General features: G+C 36.3%; 1 protein-coding gene, 1 non-coding gene and 1 pseudogene across 2 annotated transcripts; 2 read left to right on the top strand and 1 right to left on the bottom strand.

Moving 5' to 3' along the window:
* Positions 1 to 1,232: 1,232 nt before the first annotated feature.
* Positions 1,233 to 5,426, bottom strand: LOC130969385 (hexokinase-1-like). Its single transcript, XM_057895070.1, has 9 exons — positions 4,886 to 5,426; positions 4,057 to 4,207; positions 3,792 to 3,974; positions 3,409 to 3,483; positions 3,111 to 3,266; positions 2,880 to 2,978; positions 2,670 to 2,800; positions 2,016 to 2,097; positions 1,233 to 1,926 (listed from the first exon to the last, which is right to left on the bottom strand). The coding sequence occupies exons 1-9, from the start codon at positions 5,155 to 5,157 to the stop codon at positions 1,579 to 1,581; spliced, it is 1,497 nt and encodes a 498-aa protein (XP_057751053.1). The 5' UTR covers positions 5,158 to 5,426; the 3' UTR covers positions 1,233 to 1,578.
* A 9,372-nt stretch (positions 5,427 to 14,798) lies between these two features.
* Positions 14,799 to 16,126, top strand: LOC130965920 (uncharacterized; annotated as a pseudogene).
* A 6,458-nt stretch (positions 16,127 to 22,584) lies between these two features.
* On the top strand, positions 22,585 to 22,688 carry LOC130972569 (small nucleolar RNA R71). The gene has a single exon (XR_009083731.1). It is a non-coding gene; the product is annotated as a small nucleolar RNA R71 (small nucleolar RNA).
* The last annotated feature ends 4,557 nt before the right edge of the window (positions 22,689 to 27,245 follow it).

The raw sequence follows: 27,245 nt of genomic DNA, 5'->3' as shown, positions 1-27,245 counted from the left end.
GTATGAGGATGAGGAACGTGTAAGAATGAAGTTAGTGCAAAGTATGCCTACTACTTGTAATTATAGAACAGGCAAAAAATCGACATGTCATCTCCCTCATTTCAATACTCAATAGGTTGCACTTGGTCTTTCTAACAAAGTTATAGTTTTTATTAATTTAGATTCGTTTGCTTTATTATCACTTGTGGAGACTAAGGATTTATATGTGAATGGTGGTTTGAAAACTTTATACTAAGAGGTGGTTGTAGGTGGCCAATGTTTTTAGGCTTCATTGGATATTGCTGAGATGTAGACATGTAGTTCGATATATGGATCTTAATAATGAGAGCTTTCCTGAATCTGCCTCTTTCCTCTGTCAAATCTTGGAGCAATTCATAACATCTAATTATACAAAAATTGAACTGAGACCTAGATCAAGTGCTTCTTGCTTGGATTATTTAAATGTCATGTTTCGAATTTGATCTTTAAGGGTGATGTGTATTCAATAGGTTTCGTGGCCAGGAATTTTGTCATTGACTCTTGACAGTTGACAATACATACCGAGAATGCGTTTTCTAATTAATTGAGCCCAAAAAAATGCATTTTCCGACTATGGGACTGAATTGCATCATCAATCACATTACTGCTATTCCTCTCTCTTCAAACCCTTGAACAAGCCCGTCCTGGAAGCTATGTTCTTTGCGGAAAAAAGAAAAATAAAAATTAAAGTAGAAGAAATAAAAAGGGTTTAATTAAATTATTTTTAAATCATATCTTAAGATATTAATAAATATTTCAAATTTTCTAATTACTTAGTCACCAAAAAAAATTTTCTAATTACTTAATATATAAAAAATATATTAAAATGTTAAATTTTGCATTTCTTTTATAAGAATTTTCTTGATAAATTATTTTAATTATGATTATACTACGTGTATATCAAAATCAACTACCAAAGTCAGTATAAAATAACTTTTGAAATACAAATATATATTAAAAACATATTAAACTACACATGTACTTAATTTTGGTGTAGTTATAACATTATAATCTTAAAATATGCTCCAAAGACATATTTTAGCTAAATTCAAATGGGAAAAAAAAAAGGACCATGAGTGAGAAAGAGAGGGAATGGAGTGAGAATACATTAAGTCCTGATTTATGAATTACTACTGTTAACAATACTAATGATTGATGAATAACAGTCATTAATGACTCAGAAGCTTTGGATTAAAATGTTTGAGGCTTGTGAATACATTAAGTCCTGATTTATTCTGGTTGAGAAGAGACTATATTCCGCAAAAGATGAGATTGCTCACAGCAAGTTTACATCTCCCATATTATTTCCAAAATGTAGGAGGGACAAACACTGAAATTAACCAAAATAATAACATGCCCCAGCAATATCACTGGAACTCCAAGGTTGCAATGAAAACGCAGATCCCTCCCACAGCCACAATTTGGACATTAATCACTCTTCAGTGTAAATCTCCATAAGACCAATAAGTATGGCATTGCTGCTTCAACGTGTTGACCTATTACTTATACAGGAAACTTGAAATTAGCATTACACTCTTTTTTACCTTGGCAAAATATGAATCAGTTCTCATCAACTCCCAAATACTGGGAGTGAGATGCTGCAAGGAGAGCAGCCCCGATGCCAGAGCCGTCGTTAGAATGCTCAATCACAATAGTCTTAGCTGCCTCTTCTCCGAGCAACTCATTCAATGTACTCTCCAAGCAAGCTCTGAACTTAGTGTAGTGTTCAAACAATCCTCCATCCAGTGCTATCACTGCCTTTTGCTTCTCCCCAGCCTTAACGGTGTCTCTTCCTGTTTTCTTCAGGATGCCCAAAATACCAGCCGCAGAAAGACGTGCCCCACGTGTGGCAACAATGTCGCAGAGCTCCACAACAATCTTCCTCATTTTGAGAGATGTATTAGAGATCTGACAAAAGGGGAAGGCAGTAAGAAAATCTATTTATAACATTTTATAACGAAAAAAAGAGGAAGACTTAATAGGGTGATGTTTAATACCTCTAATATATCTTTCAATTTGTTTCCAACCACTTTGAGATCTGGAGATGTGTCATGATGCATTGCTGACATATCAGGGGTCCTAGTACAAAAAATGTCAAAGACGTGTAAGCTCTATGAAAACAAAAGAATGTTGTCATTTATATGCATGTTTGGAATAAGGCTAGAAAGGAACTGAAAATGGAGAAGCCAACATTTGCATTTTATCGCTTATCAGTGTAAAAAATGTTTTTGTTCACCCATGTTTTCTACTGGAGCAAATAAGCAGGCTGAAAATAACTTGAATCATATTATTTTCGCCATTATTCACAATACACAAATAATTGGATCAATTTCTGATTTTTCATTTCCACTGTCTCCAGTTCCAACCTGTCCTACCAACCACCAACCTGACCCTTAAAAGGAGGCAACGAAGAGCAACATTATGCTGATTACAAAAGTGTTGATAGTGGTTGCCAATGATAACCGAAGCAATCTCAATATTTGAGAAATTACACAGAATTGTAATAAGAGGTTCCATGAAAAGAAACTAAACAGAAGCATGCATCTTAATAAGCAGAATAAATATTTGGACAGGCCAAAATAGAAATCTAGACAAGAATCATCCTAGACAAGTGAAAGTGAATGTTTGGTATAATTAACTAGCATGCATACCTGAGTATGAAAGGAACTCTCAACTTGGGGGGAACAGTATCTCCAAAAAAGTCAGCTTCTTCAGCCATCTTCAATAAAGCTCTCCTTACAATGTCCCCCAAATACATACCAGAAATCAACTTCTCAAATATCTGTGAACAATAGTGGAAGAATATTACAGAATTACACATGCTGGTTAAAGTTTTAAACCAATGACTATATGATCTTGACCTGCTCTCCAGGGTTTAAGCTCTCAGCATCTAGAGCTACATCATATTCTGTTAGAGGAAGATGTGAGGATCGGAAATTACCCCACTCCATGTTTATAACCTGCAGTATTTACATGTAATCAGAGCATGCTTTATACCAGCAAATGGTGATGCTAGTTCTAGTATGACAGTAAAATAAAGATATTTCTAACATGCAAGAGAATGACAATCATAAATAGTATAACCTACTTACCATGTCTCCTGATTTCGGGAGAGGGCCATGCCATTTTGGAATAGCATTTGCACGTTCCACATATGCTGCATTTGTCCCTGTACCAAGGATCACAGCAGCAATGACATCCTGATTGTAGAATCTGCCTCCAGCTAGTGTTCCAATGGTATCATTAACCTAATGCAAAATCACCGAGTTAGTCTGGTGTACAGCCTTATTAGTCCAAACTTTCTATCAAACGCAAACTTGAAACCATCATTCTCAAGTCCATATATTAAAAATTATTAATCAATCCTGAAGAGAGGTTAGTGGTACTGACTAGAGCTGAAACTCGCATATCCAAGCCAATTTTTTGCATCGACTTGGTTAGTTCTCCCACGACATCTTCCCCAACCTACAAATCAGAACATAAAGGAAAAAACTATCGGGTTACATGCTAATGAGAGAACAGCTTACTAAAAGAGAAATTGGTACAAGATATCCCCCTCTTTCACAAGAGTTCATGTAATACAAATTTAAAGCATGTCAAGGCAAGCATGTAATTTTGGACTTGCAACCGTTAATACAATAACAAAAAGGAATAAAGTCGTGTCTGTCTAATAGAAAAAGATGTATGGAAGACTCTGCAAATGCACCATAAATGATGGCAAGAAAGAATTACAATAAAGTTAAATATATCATAATCAAGGTAAGAATAATTACCACATCTTCAATATTGAAACCCTTAGTCCACTTTATTAGAGTCCCAGATGCAATTGATGTTTGCCTCACAGGGAATGAGAATGTAAAGCCCAGTTCTCGTTGTCTACCAGGGGGAGGATGAAATTCTTCAGGTTCTGAATTAACAAACTTTGCAAGAGCAGATGCTATAAAATCAAACAGTCCCTGTAATGACATAATGAAAATATATCAGAGGTTGCAGGAAAAAAGAATCTCAATAGATAGATGTTTCCCATAACACACTTACTTCAGAAGAACCAATCATCAAATGAGGAGGAATTGAAACTTCTTCAAACTCTTGGTTGATGACACCTTTCTCTTTTCCACCTAAATGTACACGAAGGACACGAAAGTTTGTGCCACCAAGGTCCAGAGCATAAAAGAGCCCTGCCTCATCCCTGTAAATAATGGGAAAGTTCATGTTTCCAGAAAACTTGTATTTTTTACATCAACTGAAAGAGTTTTACAATCATTCAAACATTATATTTCTTCATTTTGCCCTGAGATTTGGTTCTTCAAAACACCATATAGCCAATCAAGTGCTTTAGGAGTGAATTCTTATCATCCAAGGATTCTTAACCATAATGTTATTACCATGACTGTTTGTTTTGCTAAATACTTTCCCTTTTAATCAAGCAAAATATGACGTGCTATAAGAAAGTATCATTCTAAAACTCACAATAAACAATAAGTTCTATTCATGTCCTCTTTTAAAAATCATACTACATAGAAAGATAGAAATAAACGAATAAAATTCTATGTCAATACTAGAATGTGATAAAAACGAAGGCAGTAGATATAATAACCAAATTATAGATAGCAATCAAATTGAGAATGGCAAATAAAAGAAGTATAAACAAGACAACTACGAATGAACTAAGTTAGCCATTACTCTATAAAATAGCAAAAATACTAGAAAAAAGTCAATATTGCAGGGAGAAGGAAAAAGAGACACTCCTGAAATGTAAGACAAAGCTTGGCCTTTGATTGTTTCAGACAACTATATGTCACTAATTTCAATCAGAGAAGATAAAAAATTGATCAAATCAAAATCCAAATTCGAAAAATCTACGTACCCAGATGGGAGATTATCGACATAGCTGATCAACATCTTAAGCTTGCTGCCACCTTCAGATGCGAGACCAGCGTGCATCTCAACATCCATGGCATCAGCCACCTGCCTCAGCTTCCAATCTGGGGTCTCACACTTTTCCCCAAACTCCTTCAGTATGGCCACAGCGCGACCCCACTTCCCGTTGCTCTTCATCCGGTGGCGCACTACCAACACCGCCGCCGCACAAAGGGCAGCCGTGCACACGACTGTAGCTCCCACTGCAATCTTGCCCATCGCACAAACCGAAACAATCGAGCCAAATCCTGCAAAAAGTTAGAAACTTTTTGGTTCAGGAAGATAAACCCTGATTGGGAGAATCCGGGATTTGTAATGAGGGAAGCTCAATGGTTCGTGTTGATGCCCATGGGGGAGAGAATGAGAATCGGGACTTGGGTGAAAAAGTGGTAGAGTTACTATGAAGAGAGAGAGAGAGATTGAGAGAAATATATATATTACAGAGACCCAAAAGAAAATAGAAAAAGGATCTGGATCTGACTCTGACTCTGCGGTGAAATGGAAATCTTTAGATAAAATTTCAATCTGTACAGACCAAATTGGGCATCCCCGGTTAATCAGTTAAACATGGATAAATCAAGAATACTAACACACACTGTAAAACCAAAAATCAATAGCTAATTTCTAGTATATTGTTAATTTCTTAAATGTTAAAACAAAAACACGACACGACAGCATAGAAAAGCACTTGAACGAACAAACCTTATTGGAAAGAAAATCGATGGGGTCCATAATAGCAAATGTTCACATCCGAAAAACGTGCGAAAATAATTAAGCTAATGGCTGGTTGCGGATTTCTTTTGGATAATTCGTTGTTTCATTATTTAATCCTGTTATTAATGGTTCAATGAGGTGGGAAAAACGATTTATTGGACAGTGTAAACTCCCTAAAATTTCGATTAGACTTGTCCGATGTTGGGTTGCCGAATCTCGTCCAGCATTAGTGGACTGAACAAGTATGTTTTTCCAAACTTATTATGGGCGCCACGTGTACGGATGATGTGTGTTATGATCACGTGGACAGTGGGCCACACTCACCTAAACATTGCTTGGTTACTATAGGAAGCCCTCCTTCCTAGTCAAATATTTTCGGGAAACTACTCGCTAATATAGCACATTGCACATGCCTAAATGTCTTCTTTTTACTGGAATCCATTGTATGGAATCATAATAAAAGGTGATGGATAATGCCCCAAATATATATAAACGAATCTATTTATTCATACCATGAAATGAGCAATAATGCCATAGATTTCTAATCCATCATCTTGTTGCGCTAGGTGTATGTCTATTGGGTTGTATTTGTTTACGGTTAAGACAGAGAATTGTGATTGATAGAGAATATATGAATTAAGACAATGTGTTTAGATTGAATTAGTATTTTTTATGTTTATCTTGATAGAAAGAATACAGGAACACTAATAAAGGATACAACTTATTTTTTATTTTTTTTATTATTTTTGTTATTTTTTATTTAATTTATCATTATATAAAATACAAAAACATAAAATAATTTTGTATCTCTATTTTTTATGTCTTATTCTCAGTGTATTATCAGATACTGTTCTCAAAAACAAACGGAGTTATATATGTGTGATGTGTCTATCACAATTTGATGTACATGGGTTTAAATTTAATTATCCAAATCCTATCCAAAAGAGTACAAGTAAGGATTGCATGAGTCTTGAAAGCAAGATGGGTGGGTAGGGGCATTGCAACTTCACTCTAATGTTGTGATATTGACTCTTGGATGGTTCATGCGTGCTTAACATACATCTAACAAGTGATCACCGCATCAATTAGAAAAATCTTCGGAAGGCTTGCCCATTTCTTATTCTGATTTATACCCTTTTTCTTTTACGTCACATGAATCACAAAGCTAAGAAAGAACTTATAGGACCCGCAAGCAAAATAATAGTATTATAGTAATAATAATTTGGAATAATGTTAGAAAATGAGAGAAAAAAAGATTTGAGGGGCATGGTTAGGTTATAGTTAGGCTGAGAGTTCTGTTTCTGTGGGGTTCGTTGTTAGGTTTTGAATTTGGTGCTTTGCTTTCATCGTGTTGTGCTGTGAATGTCACCCTTCCAGTGAACAAAAATACCATATCATCGATTCACCTATCAAATTATTGTTAGTTAATACTATTTTACACGTTATTTCCAAAATAAAGGGATTTAGGGATCATATTTGAATTGAAGGACCACAGAGACATATAAGCTAACAGTTCAAGGATATGATAGAAGCCCATTATTCCATTTTATATATTTTTAAACAAACTGATCCAGATAAGTTAGAAAGGCTATTGCTCCTCCTTCTTCTACTACTGAGGCAATTGGGGCATCACGTGTTATGTGCCCCACACACATGCAAATGGAATACTCATCTTCAATTTCAGAATACAATCCTTCCAGGTTAACCTCACGACTCCTCTTAAACATTCTTATTCTTCATAACATCACAACTCATTCGCCCTGCATCACTCACACTTCTTAATTCAATCTTAAATGTCCATCTGCCTTTCTAATGATTAGTCAACCTATTAAGAGGACCAGACACAACAAGCCAATAAGAACCAATTTCATGTTCAAGTTTTCGAAAATCAGTTTTCTTTTGGGTCAAACACTCGATAAACAGAATCATTTTCGTTTGGCACAACACTAGACTGCAGTAGAGGCTAGTTGCGAGAAATGCGTGGGTTTTGACATTCCAAGAAACATCGGTCCAAGAGTTCATACCAAGTTTTTTATTGTTTGTTTATAGTATTAATCCTTTTCATCAGAAACTAAAACCTGAAGCCCACTATTATAAGCATCCGGTTGGGCCCAGGAAAAGCTTGGAGTTTCTCCCTGCTTCACTTGATTTTTGAAAACCTCAACATAGTGTTGGATCAATCTTGTATCAATATCTCAATTCAAAAAGTAGATACGACTCTCTTAAAAAAAAGTGAATTTAATTCGAAAATTACTTAATATTTATGTCGAAATACTTGTGATAAATTGTAACAATTAAAGTAAATATGTAAAATAAATGAAAACTTTAATTAAATGGTAGAATAAAATTAAAATTTAAAAGAAAGTAAATACTTGAAGAGAGAAAGAAAAAATACTCAAAGAAAAGTAAAATATAAATAAATTAACAGAAAAAAAAGAACAAAAAGAATAGAAGAAAGGAAAACACAAGAAAACAAGAAATAAATTAAATTAAAAGTAGACTTCAGACACTCACATGCACTTGCACTCTATTGACTTCTGTTGCATCAGTATGACTGGAAATTTTATAGAGTTTGGTGTGATGATAAAGTGTTCAGATTGAAGTCCCCTATTCCTTCTGAACTTACTTCTACCATGAGGATAGACTTGCAGATTTTTCTCTTCCCACGATCTAGTTTCCTCCTTTTTCTCAGGTCACAACCTTGTCTTGACCATGAAGAATCTTCACATCCAAGTTTGTCATTCCATTTCTTTTCTTACCTTGATCTCCAAGTCCCATATTCTCTCTTCAGTTTGCTCCTCAAAATCCACACCCATATTCTCGACTCAGCTTGAGGGTCGAACAAAAGTCTTATTGTTCGAGAAAAATAGTAATTGCTTTTCAGCCTGTTTTCCACTTGTTGAAAATCTTTCGACTTCGACGCTCTTGCACAATATGCTACTTGTTCCAACAAATTCTCATGTTCTGCATCATGCTATTAATTTAGAATTGCTCTAGCTTCCACTCCGATCATTCTCCACGCTTGACTCTCCGCATAATCAGAGTTTTGTTTCCTCATGTTGAGTCCTTACTTTGTTGACATTTCGACCATGTGTGGTCAACTGATTTCATCCCGAATCTTTTCGACTTAATACATATTAGTCGGTAAACATCCTAGTCGAATTTTCTAACAGGTTAAAATTCATACTAATAAAATTTTCTCAAAACTTATCATTTTAAGAATTGAAATAATAAGTTTATTAATCACGTGCTAGTCATAAGCCAAATTTAAATTTCACAATTTAAAAAGATAGTTATACAGTTTTTGAAATGGTTCTTGCATTTTTTTTGAGAATGTGTAACGTCTTCCCTGAGCTTTTAATGGGCTTTGAAGTTAAAAAACTAACCATCTCTCTTCAAAAGGGTACTATTACCTCATCATTTTCACCATCTCCACCATTTACTTCTCATTTCTTTAAGAGCAATTGTCTTCTTCTTCAAAATCTCTTTCAACCATTTCCATTCTTATGGATTTACAATCAGCTCATTAGCAATCTGCTTCGCCTTCTATTATTGCCGCCTCTTCTATTTCTGCAATCGTTGCCGCTACTATTGCTTCCACCATTACTCCTACAGCCATGGCCTCCGCTTCTTCCTCTTTTCCGGCCATTACAACTACTGCGACAACCTCTGCATCTGGTGTGGCACCAACTACCCAACTACCTCCCTACATGGTGAAGAAGACGATAATGTTCAAATCATCCCTCCTCCTCCCTTAATGGCTGATGTGACACAATTCTACAACGAAGATGGGAGCTTGAGAGCCCCCAATTTGGACATTGAAACTACTTCCCTTCAAGGTTACTAGACATTTGTATTCATTTTTACGGCCTTTTTCTACTCAAGAACAAGTTGAGTCTATCTCTTCTTTCTTTCCATTTCTCCCTGAGCATTTACCTCTAACTTTTTGCAAAAATGTTAGGACTTATTATTTCGCTAGTCAGGTCTTTAGGACTGCCTCTCCAAAGAAATCCAGTTCCCTTATTTCGACTTAGTGTCGAGGTTGGCCCCGACCTACAAAACTACATGGAAATCACTAGGGATTGTTTATGCTCTAAAACTAGCTACCTTCAACCTCTCTTATACTGCACCCGTCTTACGAGCTAGTTTATACTTTTGGTACCCTGCTATCAATAACTTCCATTTTTCTTATGGAATGATGGGACCAACTTTAATGGAGGTTTCTGCTTTGACTGGCATAGCCTCCGACAGAGAATGTGTGTTATGGGCTACTGAATATCCCGATGATATTTTCGACATCAATTTTGACTCGACTTTTGTGTCGGGCTTTATTCATAACAATATGGGATTCGAGGGTGATCCCATAACTGATAGTGAACATGTGGCCTTTATGCTTTTATGGCTTAATGCCTTTGTCTTTTGTCTCAAATCTATTCAAATTCAAATGAACAATTATCCACCACTTTTTCTGCTTGCCCCTCGTCGAGAAACACCCATTTTCTGGTTTTCAGCTCAACTTTCAAAACCTCCTCTAGGAATGTTGAAAATGTAATTTTTCGAGTAGTATGGAGCATTATTTTGTGCCCATTTGTTATTTGACACATTATAGGAAGGGAATCTAGTTCGATTTGACATCTCTTGGGATTTCTAATCAATTGTGATAATAGTACGCACCTGCTATTTGATAGGAGCAGCAGAAGAGTATCAACTCTTACCCCCTGCTTTAATTGGGCTTGCCCCATGTCTTCTTGATAAACCCACTCTTTACTCTTTTTGTAAGAGTCGAAAGCCTTGGCACCTGATGCATCGAACAAAGCGCAGCATTGAGGGCATATAGCAATGTTCCCTTCTTCTTCCTTTTGCTTTAGCAAAAAATTCAACAAGTCCTCTCCTGTTGTCTTTCTGCTTCAAATATGTCAAGTTTGAACTGATCATCTTTTTTCATAGGCTCGAGAGAGGCCATGATAATTGAGAAAGTTATTTTCTTTGTTTTAGCAAAGTTTAACGTGACCTGGAAAAGATCGAAGTCCACTTTTGTTTCAACTTTCTCTGCAAACTTTAGTTGACCATCTTCAATAGCCTTCTATATCAAGTCTCTGAAACGTACACAATTATTTGTATAACATCCAGAGGCTTGATGAAATATACAAAAAAAAATATTTCTAATTTCATAAACAGATGGCATTCTCTTTCCTTCAGGTAGTACAAGTTGTTTATCCTTTTAATAACATGTCAAAAATTTGTTCACCTTTTGTGAAATTGAAAGAGTAACTTCTTCCTTGACAAAGGAGTTTTGTCTGCTGCTGGATTAAGAGATTGACACACATATGGAGGTCTATCTTTTAATTTTGCAGCAAAGACAAATTCATTGTATGACTCTTCCTCGCTTATACAATTGACATAATTCACCTTCTTATTAAAGAAAGGTTTTCTTTTACTTGACTCAAGTTCCTCTTTTTTTATTTAATTTTTCAATTTATTATACTTTATCAGCTGGCTGAGACAAGTCTAAAAATTGTTTATTTACTAATTTTTTAATATTAAAGTTGAGACTATTTATGGCCATCTTGACTACTCCAGGTTCAGGAATATGAGTGAAATATTTGTTTTTCATATTCTTGAATCGTATCAAGTAGTCATTGATCGACTCCATTTTTCTCTCTTTACTGTGAATAAGTCAGACAAAGTTACTTTCATTTCGCCTCTAAAGAATTGAACATGAAAACTTCTCCCTAATTGAGTTCAACTATGTATCAAGTTAGGTTGCAAGTTTGAAAACCAAGTGAAGATATTTTTTGTTAGAGAAGAGGTAAGTATCTCATTTTCAAATACTCATTGTTAGCTAGCTCACCTATCTTGACTATATGTCGAGCTATATACTCGACCATCGATTCTTCGCTTTCCCCTGCAAATTTAGTGAGTGATTTAGGAGTTTTGACTCCCTTAGGGAGTTTAGCTTGCAAAACATAGTCTGAAAATGAAGATATAAAATAAGGTTGATTTGTTACCCCTATATTTAACCTTGCTCTATTCTTAGTTATATTTTGACCATAGGCTTGAGCAGCATTGTTTACTCTTACTTCATTTAAAATTCTATTTGAATCATCTCCTCTATTTAACATTACAGAGGATTATTAATAAGCATTCCACCTATTGATGGTACAAACGATCAATTGATTACTCCTGCAATATCATCGACACGTCGAGCTATATGCTCTATTCTTATATTATTATTTTCCATTACAGAATTTAAAATTGTAGCCATCTGCTGTGTAAGCATATTGACTAAGTCGTGATGGTTATCCTCAACTTATTGTCTAAACATAGGCAAGGACTTAACCGTGTTAGGAGACATTATTCTGACAGGAACTTGCCTCCACATTTCTGAAAATATGAAGGCACGTCCTCCACTACCTGGAAACTTTACTGGGATTGCCCCTGTACCTTGTGTCAAACCGACATTTGGCAGTACCACGTTAGGTTGCAAGGACATAGGCACTGACACTAAATATGGGGGATTGCTCAACAAATATTGACAAGCATTATAATTTTTCACATTAGAATTATAGTGAGTCGATATAGCCACTGGAGGGTAACCTATAGGAGGTATCAAGTTATACAAGAGATTATTCCTTGTATTGCTCGTACCTCCCATAAATCCCATGTTAGGATTTTCTATTGGTGGAGAGTAATTTGGAGGCAATCCATATGGAGGTCATGTACTGGGCATAGTTGAAGGGACTTCCTTTGTGATCACAGGGTCCTCCGATTTGATGGGCCAGCCTCTGCCTCTGAATCTCTTGTGTTTTCACCATTTTCATTATTTGACATATTCGTTGAAGTAAAGACTCTATCAGACATTTTTAATTTGATATTGCGTAATTGCATGCAAAATTTGACACATTACTTAACCTAGAGTCTAAAGGTGGCAAATAGGCCAAAACCTGTCGGGTTGGCCCGTGTAACTCACCAAAAAAGGCGGACCGGGTTGAAAATTTAAAACCTTCATAATTGAAAAGCCTGTCTAACCCGCATTGCCTAATCCACGGGCTTTGGCAGCTTTCAGTAGGGCAGGACGGGCTTCTCCAGCGGGCCCGTTATTTTTTTGTAATTGAAGATGATAATTGAAGATGTTCTAAGTTATAATTTGGATTATGTTCTATGTTTGATTGATTAGAGTCTTGAAGATGTTTATTTATATATATTTTGGACACTGTTTGTTTTATTTTTTTACAATGTTAGTTTTATTATTTTGTTTCAAAAAAATTGGTTGATGATTATATTTATTACATATTTAGAATTAGAAAGACTTTAATGTTTGTGAATTTAGAAATTATAATTTTTTTATGTCTTTAGAAATTAATTATAAATTTATTGAAATAGTTGTGAAGTTATATATATTATTTAATATTTAATAGTTTATTAATAAACAAATTTAATTAAAAAAAAAGAGAATTGGCGGGCTCCGCCATTAGGCGGGGCAGGCTTTTGGTGGGGTGGGACGAGCTAGCCTGTTTGCCTCCCCTACCAGAGTCCCACCGGGCGTGCCAATTTGCTTCACTTGATTTTGGCAACCTCGACAAGATATCGGATCAAGCTTGTATCAGGATTTCAGTTTGGGGAGTAGATACGACTTCTTTGGAAAAGAGTAGGCTCGACTCAAAAATTAGTTAGTGTTTATGTCGACATACTTGTGACAAATTGTAACAAATAAAGTAAGTATGTAAAATAAATGAAATCTTTAATTATATGGCAGAGTATAATTGAAATTTAAAAGAAAGCAAATACTTAAAGAAAGGAAGAAAAAGAAAAGTAAAATAAAATAAATTAACAGAAAAAAGAAAGAACAAAAAGAATAAAAAAAAGGAAAACACAAAAGAAATAAATGAAATTAAAAGTGGACTGCAGACACTCATATACACTTGCACTCCATTGATTTTTGTTGTGTTAGTGTGACTGGAAATTTTGTAGAATTTGGTGTGATGATGAAGAGTTCATGAAGTCCCCTATTCCTTTTGAACTTCTTCTATTTGTAGACCATGAGGATAGGCTTGCAGATTTTTCTCTTCCCACGATCAAGCTTCCTCTTTTTTCTCAAGTCACGACCTTACCTTGACCATGAAGAATCATGATATCCAAGTTTACCATCCCACATCTTCTCTTACCTTAGTCTCCAAATCCCACGTTCTCTCTTCAGTTTGCTTCTTAAAATTCGCACCCCTGTTCTCAACTCAACTTGAGGGTCAAACAAAAGTCTTATTGTATGAGAAAAACAGTAGCTGCTTTTCGGCCTGTTTTCCACCTATTGAAAATCTTTCGACTTCGACGCTCTTGCACAATCTATTACTAGCTCCAAGAAATTCTCATATTCTGTATTGTGCTGTTAATTTGGAATTACTTTAGCTTCAACTCCGATCATTCTCCACACTTGATGCTCCATATAATTAGAGTTTTGTTTTCTCATGTCGAGTCCTTACACCGTCGACATTTCGACTATGCATGATCAACTGATTTCATCTCGGATCTTTTCGATTTAATACATATGAGTCGGTAAATATTCTAGTCGAATTTCTCAATAAGTTGGAATTTGTACTAACACTCCCATTTGGAGAAATTGATATATGTGATATGCTTTTTCATCTGCCACATATACCAACCAAGTTAAAAACTACGGTTGTCAAAAGGGTTTGGAACTCATTTAGACTTAGTCCGCCTAAACTTACGAGTTATATGAGCTAGTATGTGTAGATTCTTTTTATTTATGGATCGTGGTTTTTTAATCTGGACTGTTTATGGCCAGCCTAACAAGTTAAATGAGCTAGTCTGTTTAATTTTTATTTTTTAGAGTAAAGGACAAATAAGTCCTTGACCTTTTTTTTCGCGAACATTTTCATCCTCAAGGAAGGGAAAATACATTCAAGTCCCTCACCCCCGAAAAACGTGGACGTTTCAATCCTTCCGTTTAATTCAGGCATTTGGGCTTAACGAAAAACGCTGATCTGGCAGAGGTGGCGCTAACCTGGCCGTTACAGAGCCCACGTGGCAGGGAGCTTTTCGTAACAGGACATATAAGTCCCCGGAGACAAAAACGACGCCGCTTCGTTACCTTTCTTTTTTATGCTCAGAAGCTACAACCTTTCTTTAAAATGAGCTTGTCTCTCATATAAGGCTACTCTTCTGCCGAAGAAGATGATCATCCCCACCTCCATGATTCTTCTTCCGACGACACCGCTGCCGCCCACCACGATGCCGTCACTGCCGAACCCTCAGTGGCGTCCCACCCATCATTGGGCGATCGATCCATCTTCGACCGCCCCCAACCTTCCTCCGCTTGTGGTCTTCCTTCTACATTCGATGCATTCTCCGAAGTAAATACTCCTGTCCAAGTTCCAGTCTTTTTGCTTCGCCCACAATTCTCTATTTCTGAAATTTTGGGAATTAAATAATAATAAACATTTTTTTCTGTAGTTAAGTCATTATCTTCAATTTTGTTCAGTATTGTTGAAGTTTGGGTGTTTGTGTAAACTTAATGGGAGGTTGCAGGGCCGCCCCAATTTCTGAACAACAGGGGGAGTATAATCCGGCGAAAGATGCTGAGCCGCAATAAGGGAAGCATGGCAGCAGGAGGAATCGTAAGGATAAAAAGGATTTACCAACAGGTATCTATTATATCTCTAAAAAGGTTCATGCTTTTTATCTTTGGTTTATATAGGACATAGTTATGGTTATTAGAGAAGAACATCAAACTAAAAGCTTTCAATCTAACTTTACCGTAATTAGTCTTATTCCACCATTGATTTGGAATGGAGATTTTATACTTTGAACAAAATTAACACACGTGAAGGGATTGAATAGTTCTTCTGAGTTTCTGGTTTCTCCTTTGCTTCAGTTGTGTGTTTGTTATAAGCTCTTTTTATTAAAAAAATAAAAAAATAAAAATCCATACTTGCTTGTCAAGTTTCAATTGTTTATGTTCAAAATTCTTCTGGATGGCCTCAATTGAAGTGCTGGCCTTAGTTGCTATTTGAAAAAGGGACACGATCAATGATCAGTGAAAATGATATTTTTTTCCTAGGGATGGTAACTAGGTATATTACTCTGATGTGTTAACTCAGCTGGCAGCTACTGTAGCTCATATGGATAAAGAGTCTTTAGTTAACCTTTTGGACTTTAATTTGGTTCCAATAATTGGTGTGTTCTTGTTCATTTCAAAATTTTAATAGTTGTTTATACACTTCTTAAAGGTGCAGTGGTAGAGGCAAAGCCTCAATTGGTTGGGATCCATGAACGAGTAAGAAGTGACAATGGTAGTCAACCACCGACATCAGCTCCGTCAAGCACCCCAGAAGGAGGCAAGCGGATGCCAACGGCAACCAATCCCAATATTGAATTTTGGGCAAGATCCCTACTGTTATCAATGTCTTTTAGGATGCGAGCTCGAGTCAAACTGACCTCCACTTCTTCTCCAGCTTGATGATACTCCTTCAAATTCTATGGAAGGAAGAATTTCCTTTCTTCTTCCACACCCCACAACACCCACTTCGGCCTTTCTGTGCAAACGAAGGATTGGGGCGGAAAAATTTGAAAGAATGGGGGAGGTCACGAAACAGCGTCATTTTTGTCTCCGGGGACTTATATGTCCTATTACGAAAAGTTGCCTGCCACGTGGACTCCGTAACGGTCAGGTTAGCGCCACCTCTGCCAGATCAGCATTTTCCGTCCAGCCCAAATGCCTGAATTGAACGGAAGAGTTAAAATGTCTACGTTTTTTGAGGGTGAGAGATTTGAATGTATTTTCTCTTCTTTGAGGACGAAAATGTTCACAAAAAAAAAGGTCAGAGACCTATTTGTCCTTTACTCTGTTTTTTTAAAAAATATTTGAACAAAAGTCACTTTTGAATAAAAAATTAAAACAAAATTTTTTTAGTCGATAGGTTGGATTTTTATATTGAATATAAAATGTTAAAAAATACTAATTTTTTAAAAAATCATAAAATTAAACGAAATGACTATTTAGTCCATTATTTTTTTGGGTTAATCAGACTCAGTAGTTGGTGCGCGTAAATTGTGATCATCAACAATGGCGCCAATAGACTTGGAGCTCTCAAACGTGAATCATACTTTGTCACAACTTCGCAAAACTAACTAGCAAGTGCACTGGTTCATCCAAATAATACCTTACGTGAGTAAGGGTCGATCCCACGGAGATTGTTGGTATGAAGCAAGCTATGGTCATCTTGTAAATCTCAGTCAGGCAGATTATAATGGTTATAATGGTTTTTGAATATAAGAATAAATAAAGCATAAAATAAATATAGAGATACTTATGTAATTCATTGATGGGAATTTTAGATAAGTGCATGAAGATGCTGTGTTCCTTCTGAATCTCTGCTTTTCTACTGCTTCATCCAGTCATTCTCACTCCTTTCTATGGCAAGCTGTATGTAGGGCGTCACCGTTGTCAATGGCTACTTCCCATCCTCTCAGTGAAAATGGTCCAAATGCTCTGTCACAGCACAGCTAATCATCTGTCGGTTCTCGATCATGTCGGAATAGAATCAAGTGATTTTTTTTGCGTTTGTCAGTACGCCCAACACTCGCGAGTTTGAAGCTCGTCACAATCATTCAATCCCTGAATCCTACTCGGAATACCACAGACAAGGTTTAGACTTTTTGGATTCTCAAGAATGGCAGCCAATAATTCTAGCTTATACCACGAAGATTCTGATTAAGGAATCCAAGAGATACACACTCTAGCTATTGCTTGTAGAACGGAAGTGGTTGTCAGGCACGCGTTCATAAGGACGGATGATGATGAGTGTCACGGATCATCACATCCATCAGGTTAAAGTACGAGTGATATCTTAGAACAAGAATAAGCACGAATTAAATAGAAAACAGTAGTACTTTGCATTAAAACTCAAGGTACAGCAGAGCTCCACACCTTAATTTATGGTGTGTAAAAACTCCACCGTTGAAAATACATAAGTGATAGAGGTCCAGGCATGGCCGAATGGCCAGCCCCCCCAAAATGCGATCAAGAGATCAAAAGATGATCAAAAGATATCTAATACAATAGTAAAAAGTTCTATTTATACTAAACTAGTTACTAGGGTTTATAGAAATAAGTCTTAGTGCAGAAATCCACTTTCGGGGCCTACTTTGGTGTGTGCTTAGGCTGAGCTTTAGCTTTACACGTGCAGAGGCTTCTCTTGGGTTAAACGCCAAGTTGTAACGTGTTTTTGGCATTTAACTCAGGTTTGTGACGTGTTTCTGGCGTTTTACTCCAGAATGCAGCATGGAACTAGCGTTGAACGCCAGTTTGCATCGTCTAAGCTCGAAAAAAGTATGGACTATTATATATTTCTGGAAAGCTCTGAATGTCTACTTTCCAAATCCGTTGAGAGCGCGCCATTTGGAGTTTTGTAGCACCAGAAAATCCATCTCGAGTGCAGGGAGGTTAGAATCCAACAGCATCAGCAGTCCTTTTTCAGCCTCCTATCAGATTTTTGCTCAGGTCCCTCAATTTCAGCCAGAAAATACCTGAAATCACAAAAAAATACACAAACTCATAGTAAAGTCCAGAAATGTGAATTTTGCATAAAAACTAATAAAAACATCCCTAAAAGTAGCTAGATCCTACTAAAAACTACCTAAAAACAATGCCAAAAAGCGTATAAATTATCCGCTTATCACAACACCAAACTTAAATTCTTGCTTGTCCCCAAGCAACTGAAAATCAAATAGGATAAAAAGAAGAGAATATACTATAAATCTCAAAATATCAATGAATATTAGTTCTAATTAGATGAGCGGGACTTGTAGCTTTTTGCTTCTGAACAGTTTTGGCATCTCACTTTATCCTTTGAAGTTTATAATGATTGGCATCCATAGGAACTCGGAGTTCAGATAGTGTTATTGATTCTCCTAGTTAAGTATGTTGATTCTTGAACACAGCTACTTTTATGAGTCTTGGCCGTGGCCCTAAGCACATTGTTTTCCAGTATTACCACTGGATACATAAATGCCACAGACACATGACTGGGTGAACCTTTTCAGATTGTGACTCAGCTTTACTAAAGTCTCCAGTTAGAGGTGTCCAGAGCTCTTAAGCACACTCTTTTTGCTTTGGATCATGACTTTAACCACTCAGTCTCAAGCTTTTCACTTGGACCTTCATGCCACAAGCACATGGTTAGGGACAGCTTGATTTAGCCGCTTAGGCCTGGATTTTATTTTCTTGGGCCCTCCTATCCATTGATGCTCAAAGTCTTGGATCCTTTTTACCCTTGCCTTTTGGTTTTAAGGGCTATTAGCTTTTTTTGCTTGCTTTTCTTTTTCTTTTATATTTTTTTGCCACTTTTTTTCGCAAGCTTTGTTCTTCACTACTTTTTCTTGCTTCAAGAATAAATTTTATGAATTTTCAAATTATCAATAACATTTTTCTTCTTCATCATTCTTTCAAGAGCCAACAATTTTAACATTCATAAACAACAAGATAAAAAATATGCACTGTTCAAGCATTCATTCAGAAAACAAAAAGTATTGTCACCACATCAATATAATTAAACTAATTTCAAGGATGGATTCGAAACTCATGTACTTCTTGTTCTTTTGTATTAAAAAAAATTTTTATTTAAGAAAGGTGAAGGATTCATGTAATTATTTATAGCCTTAAGACATAGTTACTAGACACTAATGATCATGTAATAAAGACACAAACATAGACAAACATGAAGTTCAAAAACCAAAAAACAGAGAAATAAAAATAAGGAAGTTAAGGAATGAGTCCACCTTAGTGATGGTGGCACCTTCTCCTTGAAGGACCAATGGTGTTCTTGAGCTCCTCTATGTCTCTTCCTTGCCCTTGTTGCTCCTCTCTCAGAACTCTTTGATCTTCTCTAATCTCATTGAGAATGATGGAGTGTTCTTGGTGTTCCACCCTTAATTGGTTCATCTCATGACTCAATCCTTCTAGAGAAGTGTTGAGTTGTTCCTAATAGTTGTTTGGAGGAAAGTGCATCCCTTGAGGCATCTCAGGGATTTCTTGATGATGAGCTTCCTCATGCGTCTCTTGAGATCCATGAATGGGCTCTCTTGATGTGCAGTCAAATGTTCTACCACTGAGCTATAGACCCTTGAGATGAATCTCTCCATCTCCCAAGACTCGGAGGTGGAAGCTTTTGTCTTCCCTTTCCTCTTTCTAGAGGTTTCTCCGGCCTTAGATGCCATCAATGGTTATGAAAAAACAAAAAAGCTATACTTTTACCACACCAAACTTAGAATGTTGCTCATCCTCGAGCAAAAGAAGAAAGAATAGATGAAGAAGAAGAAGAGATGGAGGAGAGGGAGAGTGGTGTAGGTTTCGGCCAAAGGGGAGAAGAGAGGGTGGTGTTATATGAAAATGAAGAAGGATGAATGGGTTTATATAGTGGAGGGAGAGGGGTTTATGGTTCGGTCATTTAGGGTGGGTTTGGGTGGGAAAGAGATTTTGAATTTGAAGGTAGGTGGGGTTTATGGGAAAGAGAAGATGGATGTGAGTGGTGAGAGGTGATGGAAAAGAGTGATTGAGGTGATTGGTGAATGATGTTTGGAGAAGAGTGTTATGAAAAGATGTGAGAGAGAGGGAGAAGGTATGTGGGGATCCTGTGGGGTCCACAGATCCTGAGGTGATCCTGTAGGGTCCACAGATCCTGAGGTGTCAAGGATTTCTCATCCCTGCACCCTTTAGGCGTGTAAAGTGCCCTTTGTATGCAATCCTGGCATTTAACACCAGACTGCAGCATGTTTTGGTGTTAAACGCCACTTCCATGCTTGTTTTGGGCGTTCAACGCCAATCTGCAGCATATTTCTGGCGTTGAACGCCACTTCCATGCTTGTTTCTGGCGTTTAACGCCAGTCTTTCTCAGGTTGCAATCCTGGCATTTAAACGCCAGACTGCTGCTTGTTTCTGGCGTTCAACGCCAGCTTCATGCTCTGTTCTGGCGTTAAACGCCAGCCAGATGCTCCTTACTGGCGTTTAAATGCCAGTAAGCTCTTCCTCCAGGGTGTGCTGTTTCTTCTGCTATTTTTTATTCTATTTTTAATTTTTGCAATTGTTTTGTGACTCCACATGATCATAAACCTAATAAAACATAAAAGAACAATAGAAAATGTAGATAAATAAAAATTGGGTTGACTCCCAAGAAGCGCTTCTTTAATGTCAATAGCTTGACAGTGAGCTCTCATGGAGCTTCACAGATCATCAGAGCATTGTTGGGACCTCTCAACACCAAAATTAGAGTTTGAATGTGGGGGTTCAACACCAAACTTAGAGTTTGGTTGTGGCCTCCCAACACCAAACTTAGAGTTTGACTGTGGGAGCTTTGTTTGACTCTGTATTGAGAGAAGCTTATCGTGCCTCTTTCCCATGGTTGCAGAGGAAGATACTTGAGATTTAAGCACAAGGTAGTCCCCATTCAATTGAAGGACTAGCTCTCCTCTGTCAACATCAATCACAGCTCCTGCTGTGGCTAGGAAGGATCTTCCAAGAATGATGGATTCATTCTCATCCTTCCCAGTGTCTAAGATTATGAAATCAGCAGGGATGTAAAGGCCTTTAACCTTTACCAACATGTCTTCTACCAATCTATAAGCTTGTTTTATTGACTTGTCTGCCATCTCTAATGAGATTCTTGCAGCTTGTACCTCAAAGATTCCTAGCTTTTTCATTACATAGAGTGGCATAAGATTTATACCTGACCCCAGGTAACATAGAGCCTTCTCAAAAGTCATGGTGTCTATGGTACAGGATATTAAGAATTTACCAGGATCTTGTTTCTTTTGAGGTAGAGTTTGTTGAATCCATGTATCTAGTTTACTAATGAGCAAGGAAGATTCACCTTCCCAAGTCTCATTACCAAATAACATGGCATTCAGCTTCATGATGGCTCCTAGATATTGAGCAACTTGTTCTTCAGTTACATCTTCATACTCTTCAGAGGAAGAATAGTTCTCAGAGCTCATGAATGGTAAAAAGGAGGTTCAATGGAATCTCTATGGTCTCTAGGTGAGCCTCAGATTCCTTAGGTTCCTCAGTTTGGAACTCCTTTTTTGTTCAGAGGATGTCCCAGGAGGTCTTCCTCACTGGGATTCACATTTTTCTCCTCCTTTATGCATTCAGCCATATTGATTATATCAATGGCCTTGCATTCTCTTTTTGGATTCTCTTCTGTATCGCTTGGAAGAGTACTAGGAGGAGTTTCAGTGATTTTCTTACTCAGCTAACCCACTTGTGCCTCCAAATTTCTAATAGATGATCTTGTTTCACTCATGAAACTTAAAGTGGCCTTAGATAGATTAGAGACTATGTTTGCTAAGCTAGAGGGGCTCTGCTCAGAATTCTTTGTCTATTGCTGAGAAGATGGTGGAAAAGGCTTGCTATTGCTAAACCTGTTTCTTCCACCATTATTAAAGCCTTGTTGAGGCTTTTGTTGATCATTCCATGAGAAATTTGGATGATTTCTCCATGAGAAATTATAGGTATTTTCATAGGGTTCACCCATGTAATTTACCTCTGCCATTGCAGGGTTCTCAGGATCATAAGCTTCTTCTTCAGAAGATGCCTCTTTAGTACTGTTGGATGCATTTTGCCATCCATTCAGACTCTGAGAAATCATGTTGACTTGCTGAGTCAACATTTTGTTCTGAGCCAATATGGCATTTAGAGCATCAATTTCAAGAACTCCCTTCCTCTGAGGCGTCCCATTACTCATATGATTCCTCTCAGAGGTGTATATGAATTGGTTATTTGTAACCATGTCAATGAGTTCTTGAGCTTCTGCAGGCATTTTCTTTAGGTGAATAGATCCACCTGCAGAATGGTCCAGTGACATCTTAGAAAGCTCAGATAGACCATCATAGAATATATCTAAAATGGTCCACTCTGAAAGCATGCCAGAAGGACACTTTTTGGTCAACTTCTTGTATCTTTTCCAAGCTTCATAGAGGGATTCACCATCTTTTTGCTTGAAGGTCTGAACATCCACTCTAAGCTTGCTCAGCTTTTGAGGAGGAAATAACTTGGCCAAGAAGGCCATGACCAGCTTATCCCAAGAGTCCAGGCTATCTTTAGGTTGTGAGTCCAACTATGTTCTAGCCTTGTCTCTTACAGCAAAAGGGAAAAGCATGAGCCTGTAGACTTCAGGATTTACTCCATTAGTCTTAACAGTATCACAGATCTACAAGAATTCAGTTAAAAACTGATAGGGATCTTCTGATGGAAGTCCATGGAACTTGCAGTTTTGTTGCATTAGAGCAACTAGTTGAGGCTTCAGCTCAAAATTGTTTGCTCCAATGGCAGGGATTGAGATGCTTCTTCCATAAAAATTGGAAGTAGGTGTAGTATAATCACCAAGCATCCTCCTTGTGCCTCCACCATTGTTATTGGGTTTGGCCATGTCTCTTTCTTTTTCGAGATTCTTTGTAAGGTTTTCTCTGGATTATTGTATTTTAGCTTCTCTTAGCTTCCTCTTCAGAGTCCTTTCAGGTTCAGGATCTGCTTCAACAAGAATGTCCTTGTTCTTGCTCCTACTCATATGAAAAAGAAGAGAACAAAAAAGAAGAGGAATCTTCTATGTCATAGTATAGAGATTCCTTTATGTGAGTAGAAGAAAAGAAGAATAAGAATAGAAGAAAGAGAAGAGAAAAATTCGAACACAGAGGAGAAGAGAGAGTTCGAATTTTTAGATGAAGAGAAGAGTTAGTAATTAAATAAAATAAATAGAAAGAGATGAGAGGGAGAGAATTTCAAAAATTGTTTTTGAAAAATGGTTAGTGATTTTCGAAAATTAGAGAGAGAAAAGTAGTTAGGTGGTTTTGAAAAAGATAAGAAATAGTGAAACAAACAAAAAGTCAATTAGTTAGTTGAAAAAGATTTGAAATTCAATTTTGAAAAGATAGGAAGTTAGAAAAGATTTTTGAAATCAATTTTGAAAAAGATATGATTGAAATTTGTTTTGAAAAAGATTTGATTTTTTTAAATTAAAATTGATTACTTGACTAACAAGAAACTAAAAGATATGATTCTAGAATTTAAAGATTGAACCTTTCTTAACAAGAAAGTAACAAACTTCAAATTTTTGAATCAATCACATTAATCGTTAGTAAAGTTTTGAAATTTTGAAATAAAGATAAGAAAAAGATTTTGAAAAATAATTAAAAAATATTTTCGAAAATATAAAAGAAAAATGAAAAATATTTGATTTTTGAAAAAGTTTTGAAAAGATAAGATTTTTAAAATTGAAATCTTGACTTGACTAACAAGAAACAACTAATTTTAAAATTTTTTGACTAAGTCGACCCAAAGATTTCGAAATTTATGAGTAAAATAAGGGAAAGATATTTTTTATTTTTGAATTTTTAATGATGAGAGAGAAAAACACAAAAATTGACTCACAACATGAAAATTATGAATCAAAACACAAGATGCATGCAAGAATACTATGAATGTCAAGATGAACACCAAGAACACTTTGAAGATCAAGATGAACATCAAGACTTATTTTTTGAAAAATTTTCAAGAAAAGAAAAACATGCAAGACACTAAACTTAGAAATTTTTAATGCTTAGACACTATGAATGCAAAAATACATATGAAAAACAACAAAAAAACACAAAACAAGAAAATATGAAGATAAAAAAAGAAGACTTACCAAGAACAACTTGAAGATCATGAAGAATACATGCATGAATTTTTTTCGAAAAAAAAGCATAAATTTTAAAAAACATGCAATTGACACCAAACTTAAAAATTGACTCAAGACTCAAACAAAAAACATAAAATATTTTTTGTTTTTATGATTTTATTAACTTTTTTTTGAATTTTTTTTCGAAAATAATTTTTAGAAAAAAAACAAAAAAAAGAAGAAGAATTTTTTTTGAAAAGATTTTTGAAAACTTTTTGAAAAGAAAATTACCTAATCTGAGCAACAAGATGAACCGTCAGTTGTCCAAACTCGAACAATCCCCGACAACGGCGCCAAAAACTTGGTGCGCGTAAATTGTGATCATCAACAATGGTGCCAATAGACTTGGAGCTCTCAAACGTGAATCACACTTTGTCACAACTTCGCACAACTAACCAGCAAGTGCACTAGGTCGTCCAAGTAATACCTTACGTGAGTAAGGGTCGATCCCACGGAAATTGTTGGTATGAAGCAAGCTATGGTCATCTTGTAAATCTCAGTCAGGCAGATTATAATGGTTATAATGGTTTTCAAATATAAGAATAAATAAAGCATAAAATAAAGATAGAGATACTTATGTAATTCATTGGTGAGAATTTCAGATAAGTGCATGAAGATGCTGTGTTCCTTTTGAATCTTTGCTTTCCTACTGCTTCATCCAGTCATTCTTACTCCTTTCTATGGCAAGCTGTATGTAGAGAGTCACCGTTGTCAATGGCTACTTCCCATTCTCTCAGTGAAAATAGTCCAAATGCTCTGTCACAACACGGCTAATCATCTGTCGGTTCTCGATCATGTTGGAATAGAATCCAGTTATTCTTTTGCGTCTGTCACTACGCCCAACACTGGCGAGTTTGAAGCTCGTCACAGTCATTCAATTCCTGAATCCTACTCGGAATACCACAGACAAGGTTTAGACTTTTCGGATTCTCAAGAATGGCCGCAATAATTCTAGCTTATACCACAAAGATTCTGATTAAGGAATCCAAGAGATACACACTCTAGCTCTCGCTTGTAGAACAGAAGTGGTTGTCAGGCACGCGTTCATAAGGACGGATGATGATGAGTGTCACGGATCATCACATCCATCAGGTTGAAGTACGAGTGATATCTTAGAACAATAATAAGCGCGAATTGAATAGAAAACAGTAGTACTTTGCATTAAAACTAGAGGTACAGCAAAGCTCCACACCTTAATCTATGGTGTGTAGAAACTCCACAGTTGAAAATACATAAGTGATAGAGGTCCAGGCATGGCTGAATCGCCAGCCCCCCAAAATGTGATCAAGAGATCAAAAGATGATCAAAAGATATCTAATACAATAGTAAAATGTTCTATTTATACTAAACTAGTTACTAGGATTTACAGAAATAAGTCTTAGTGCAGAAATCCACTTCCGGGGCCCACTTTGGTGTGTGCTTGGGCTGAACTTTAGCTTTACACATGCAGAGGCTTCTCTTGGAATTAAACGCCAAGTTGTAACGTCTGTTTGGCGTTTAACTCTGGTTTGTGACGTGTTTCTGGCATTTTACTTCAAAATGCAGCATGGAACTGGCGTTGAACGCCAGTTTACGTCGTCTAAACTCGAATAAAGTATGGATTATTATATGTTTGCTGGAAAGCCCTGGATGTCTACTTTCTAACACAGTTGAGAGCGCGCCATTTGGAGTTCTGTAGCTCCAAAAAATCCATTTCGAGTGCATGGATATCAAAATCCAACAGCATCAGCAGTCCTTTGTCAGCCTCCTATCAGATTTTTGCTCAGGTCCCTCAATTTCAGCCAGAAAATACCTGAAATCACAGAAAAATACACAAACTCATAGTAAAGTCCAAAAATGTGAATTTTGCATAAAACTAATAAAAACATTCCTAAAAATAGTTAGATCCTACTAAAAACTTCTTAAAAATAATGCCAAAAAGCGTATAAATTATCCGCTTATCAGTAGTCTATTTAATTTAAAATTTAAATGAACATAATTTTAGAGATAAAAATTTACTTATTTAAATAGATAAATAGAATGATCCAATAAATTTAGCTCATTTTAACGTCCTATTAAAAACAAATGATGAGATATCATTCACTTATTCTTTATTATTTTCTTGGTGAAAGCTAGATGTCAAAGAGCGAAAAAATTTATCATTTTTTTGGTGAACAACAGTTTATGCTATTGGCTTAGATTCTGATAAGCTTTATAATCATTTATGGAAAATGACTTCAATGAACCAACTAGAATTTTAAATCTTAATGATCCATGTAAAAAAATATAAAATTATCTTATAAAATGTCTATACTATCCTTTTTTTTTTATCTTCCCTTCAATTAAACATCTTCCATCATAATGCTTACTTCTACCACTACAAAAATGTCAACACCACCATTAATGGTAATACCAACACTATCCTTGCTCTCCCTTTTTTTTGTGAAATTGTTTTTCTTGTTATGCATTTAAATTTCAAACCAAATCATTGTTTCTCTTTTATATTTTCGATCTAACACGCTCTTGTGAACTTGGATATCTTCTCCTTCCCAAAACTCTTTTTTAGAGATCCTGAAGTTGGGCGGTAAAAACTGATGTCATAATTTCTTTTGGCAACGCTGCAATACCAGCAATGGAGAGGACAAGAAGCATGTGAGGTACTACTGGCAGGGGGTGATAGTAAGCGAAAGAGATCTACGACAGAGATGTTGAGTTAGTGCTCTGATGAGGCAGTGAAGCATGATGGTGGTGTGGTTCTTTGAATGAAATTTAAAGTAAGGAAATGAACCTAATTTCTAAATAATGACCGGTGCAAGAGTTTTTTTGGCGATAACTTATTGATATTTGGAGTGTTGTAAAAAAAAATAAAAATAAAATTTTAAAATAAAA

The sequence above is a fragment of the Arachis stenosperma genome, chromosome 3, assembly GCF_014773155.1.
Source record: "Arachis stenosperma cultivar V10309 chromosome 3, arast.V10309.gnm1.PFL2, whole genome shotgun sequence".
In the NCBI taxonomy this organism is placed as follows: Eukaryota; Viridiplantae; Streptophyta; class Magnoliopsida; order Fabales; family Fabaceae; genus Arachis; species Arachis stenosperma.
Note: the sequence above shows the minus strand (reverse complement) of the source record. Positions and strands in the feature narration are given on the sequence as shown.

Bases quoted from the DNA above. Each gene is read 5' to 3' on its own strand.
- LOC130969385 (XM_057895070.1), bottom strand. From the start codon at position 5,157: ATGGGCAAGATTGCAGTGGGAGCTACAGTCGTGTGCACGGCTGCCCTT. The intron at 2,979-3,110 runs GTAAGTAGGTTA...TAAATACTGCAG, and splicing joins TCCCGAAATCAGGAGACATG to GTTATAAACATGGAGTGGGG. The intron at 2,801-2,879 runs GTCAAGATCATA...TATTGTTCACAG, and splicing joins GCTTAAACCCTGGAGAGCAG to ATATTTGAGAAGTTGATTTC.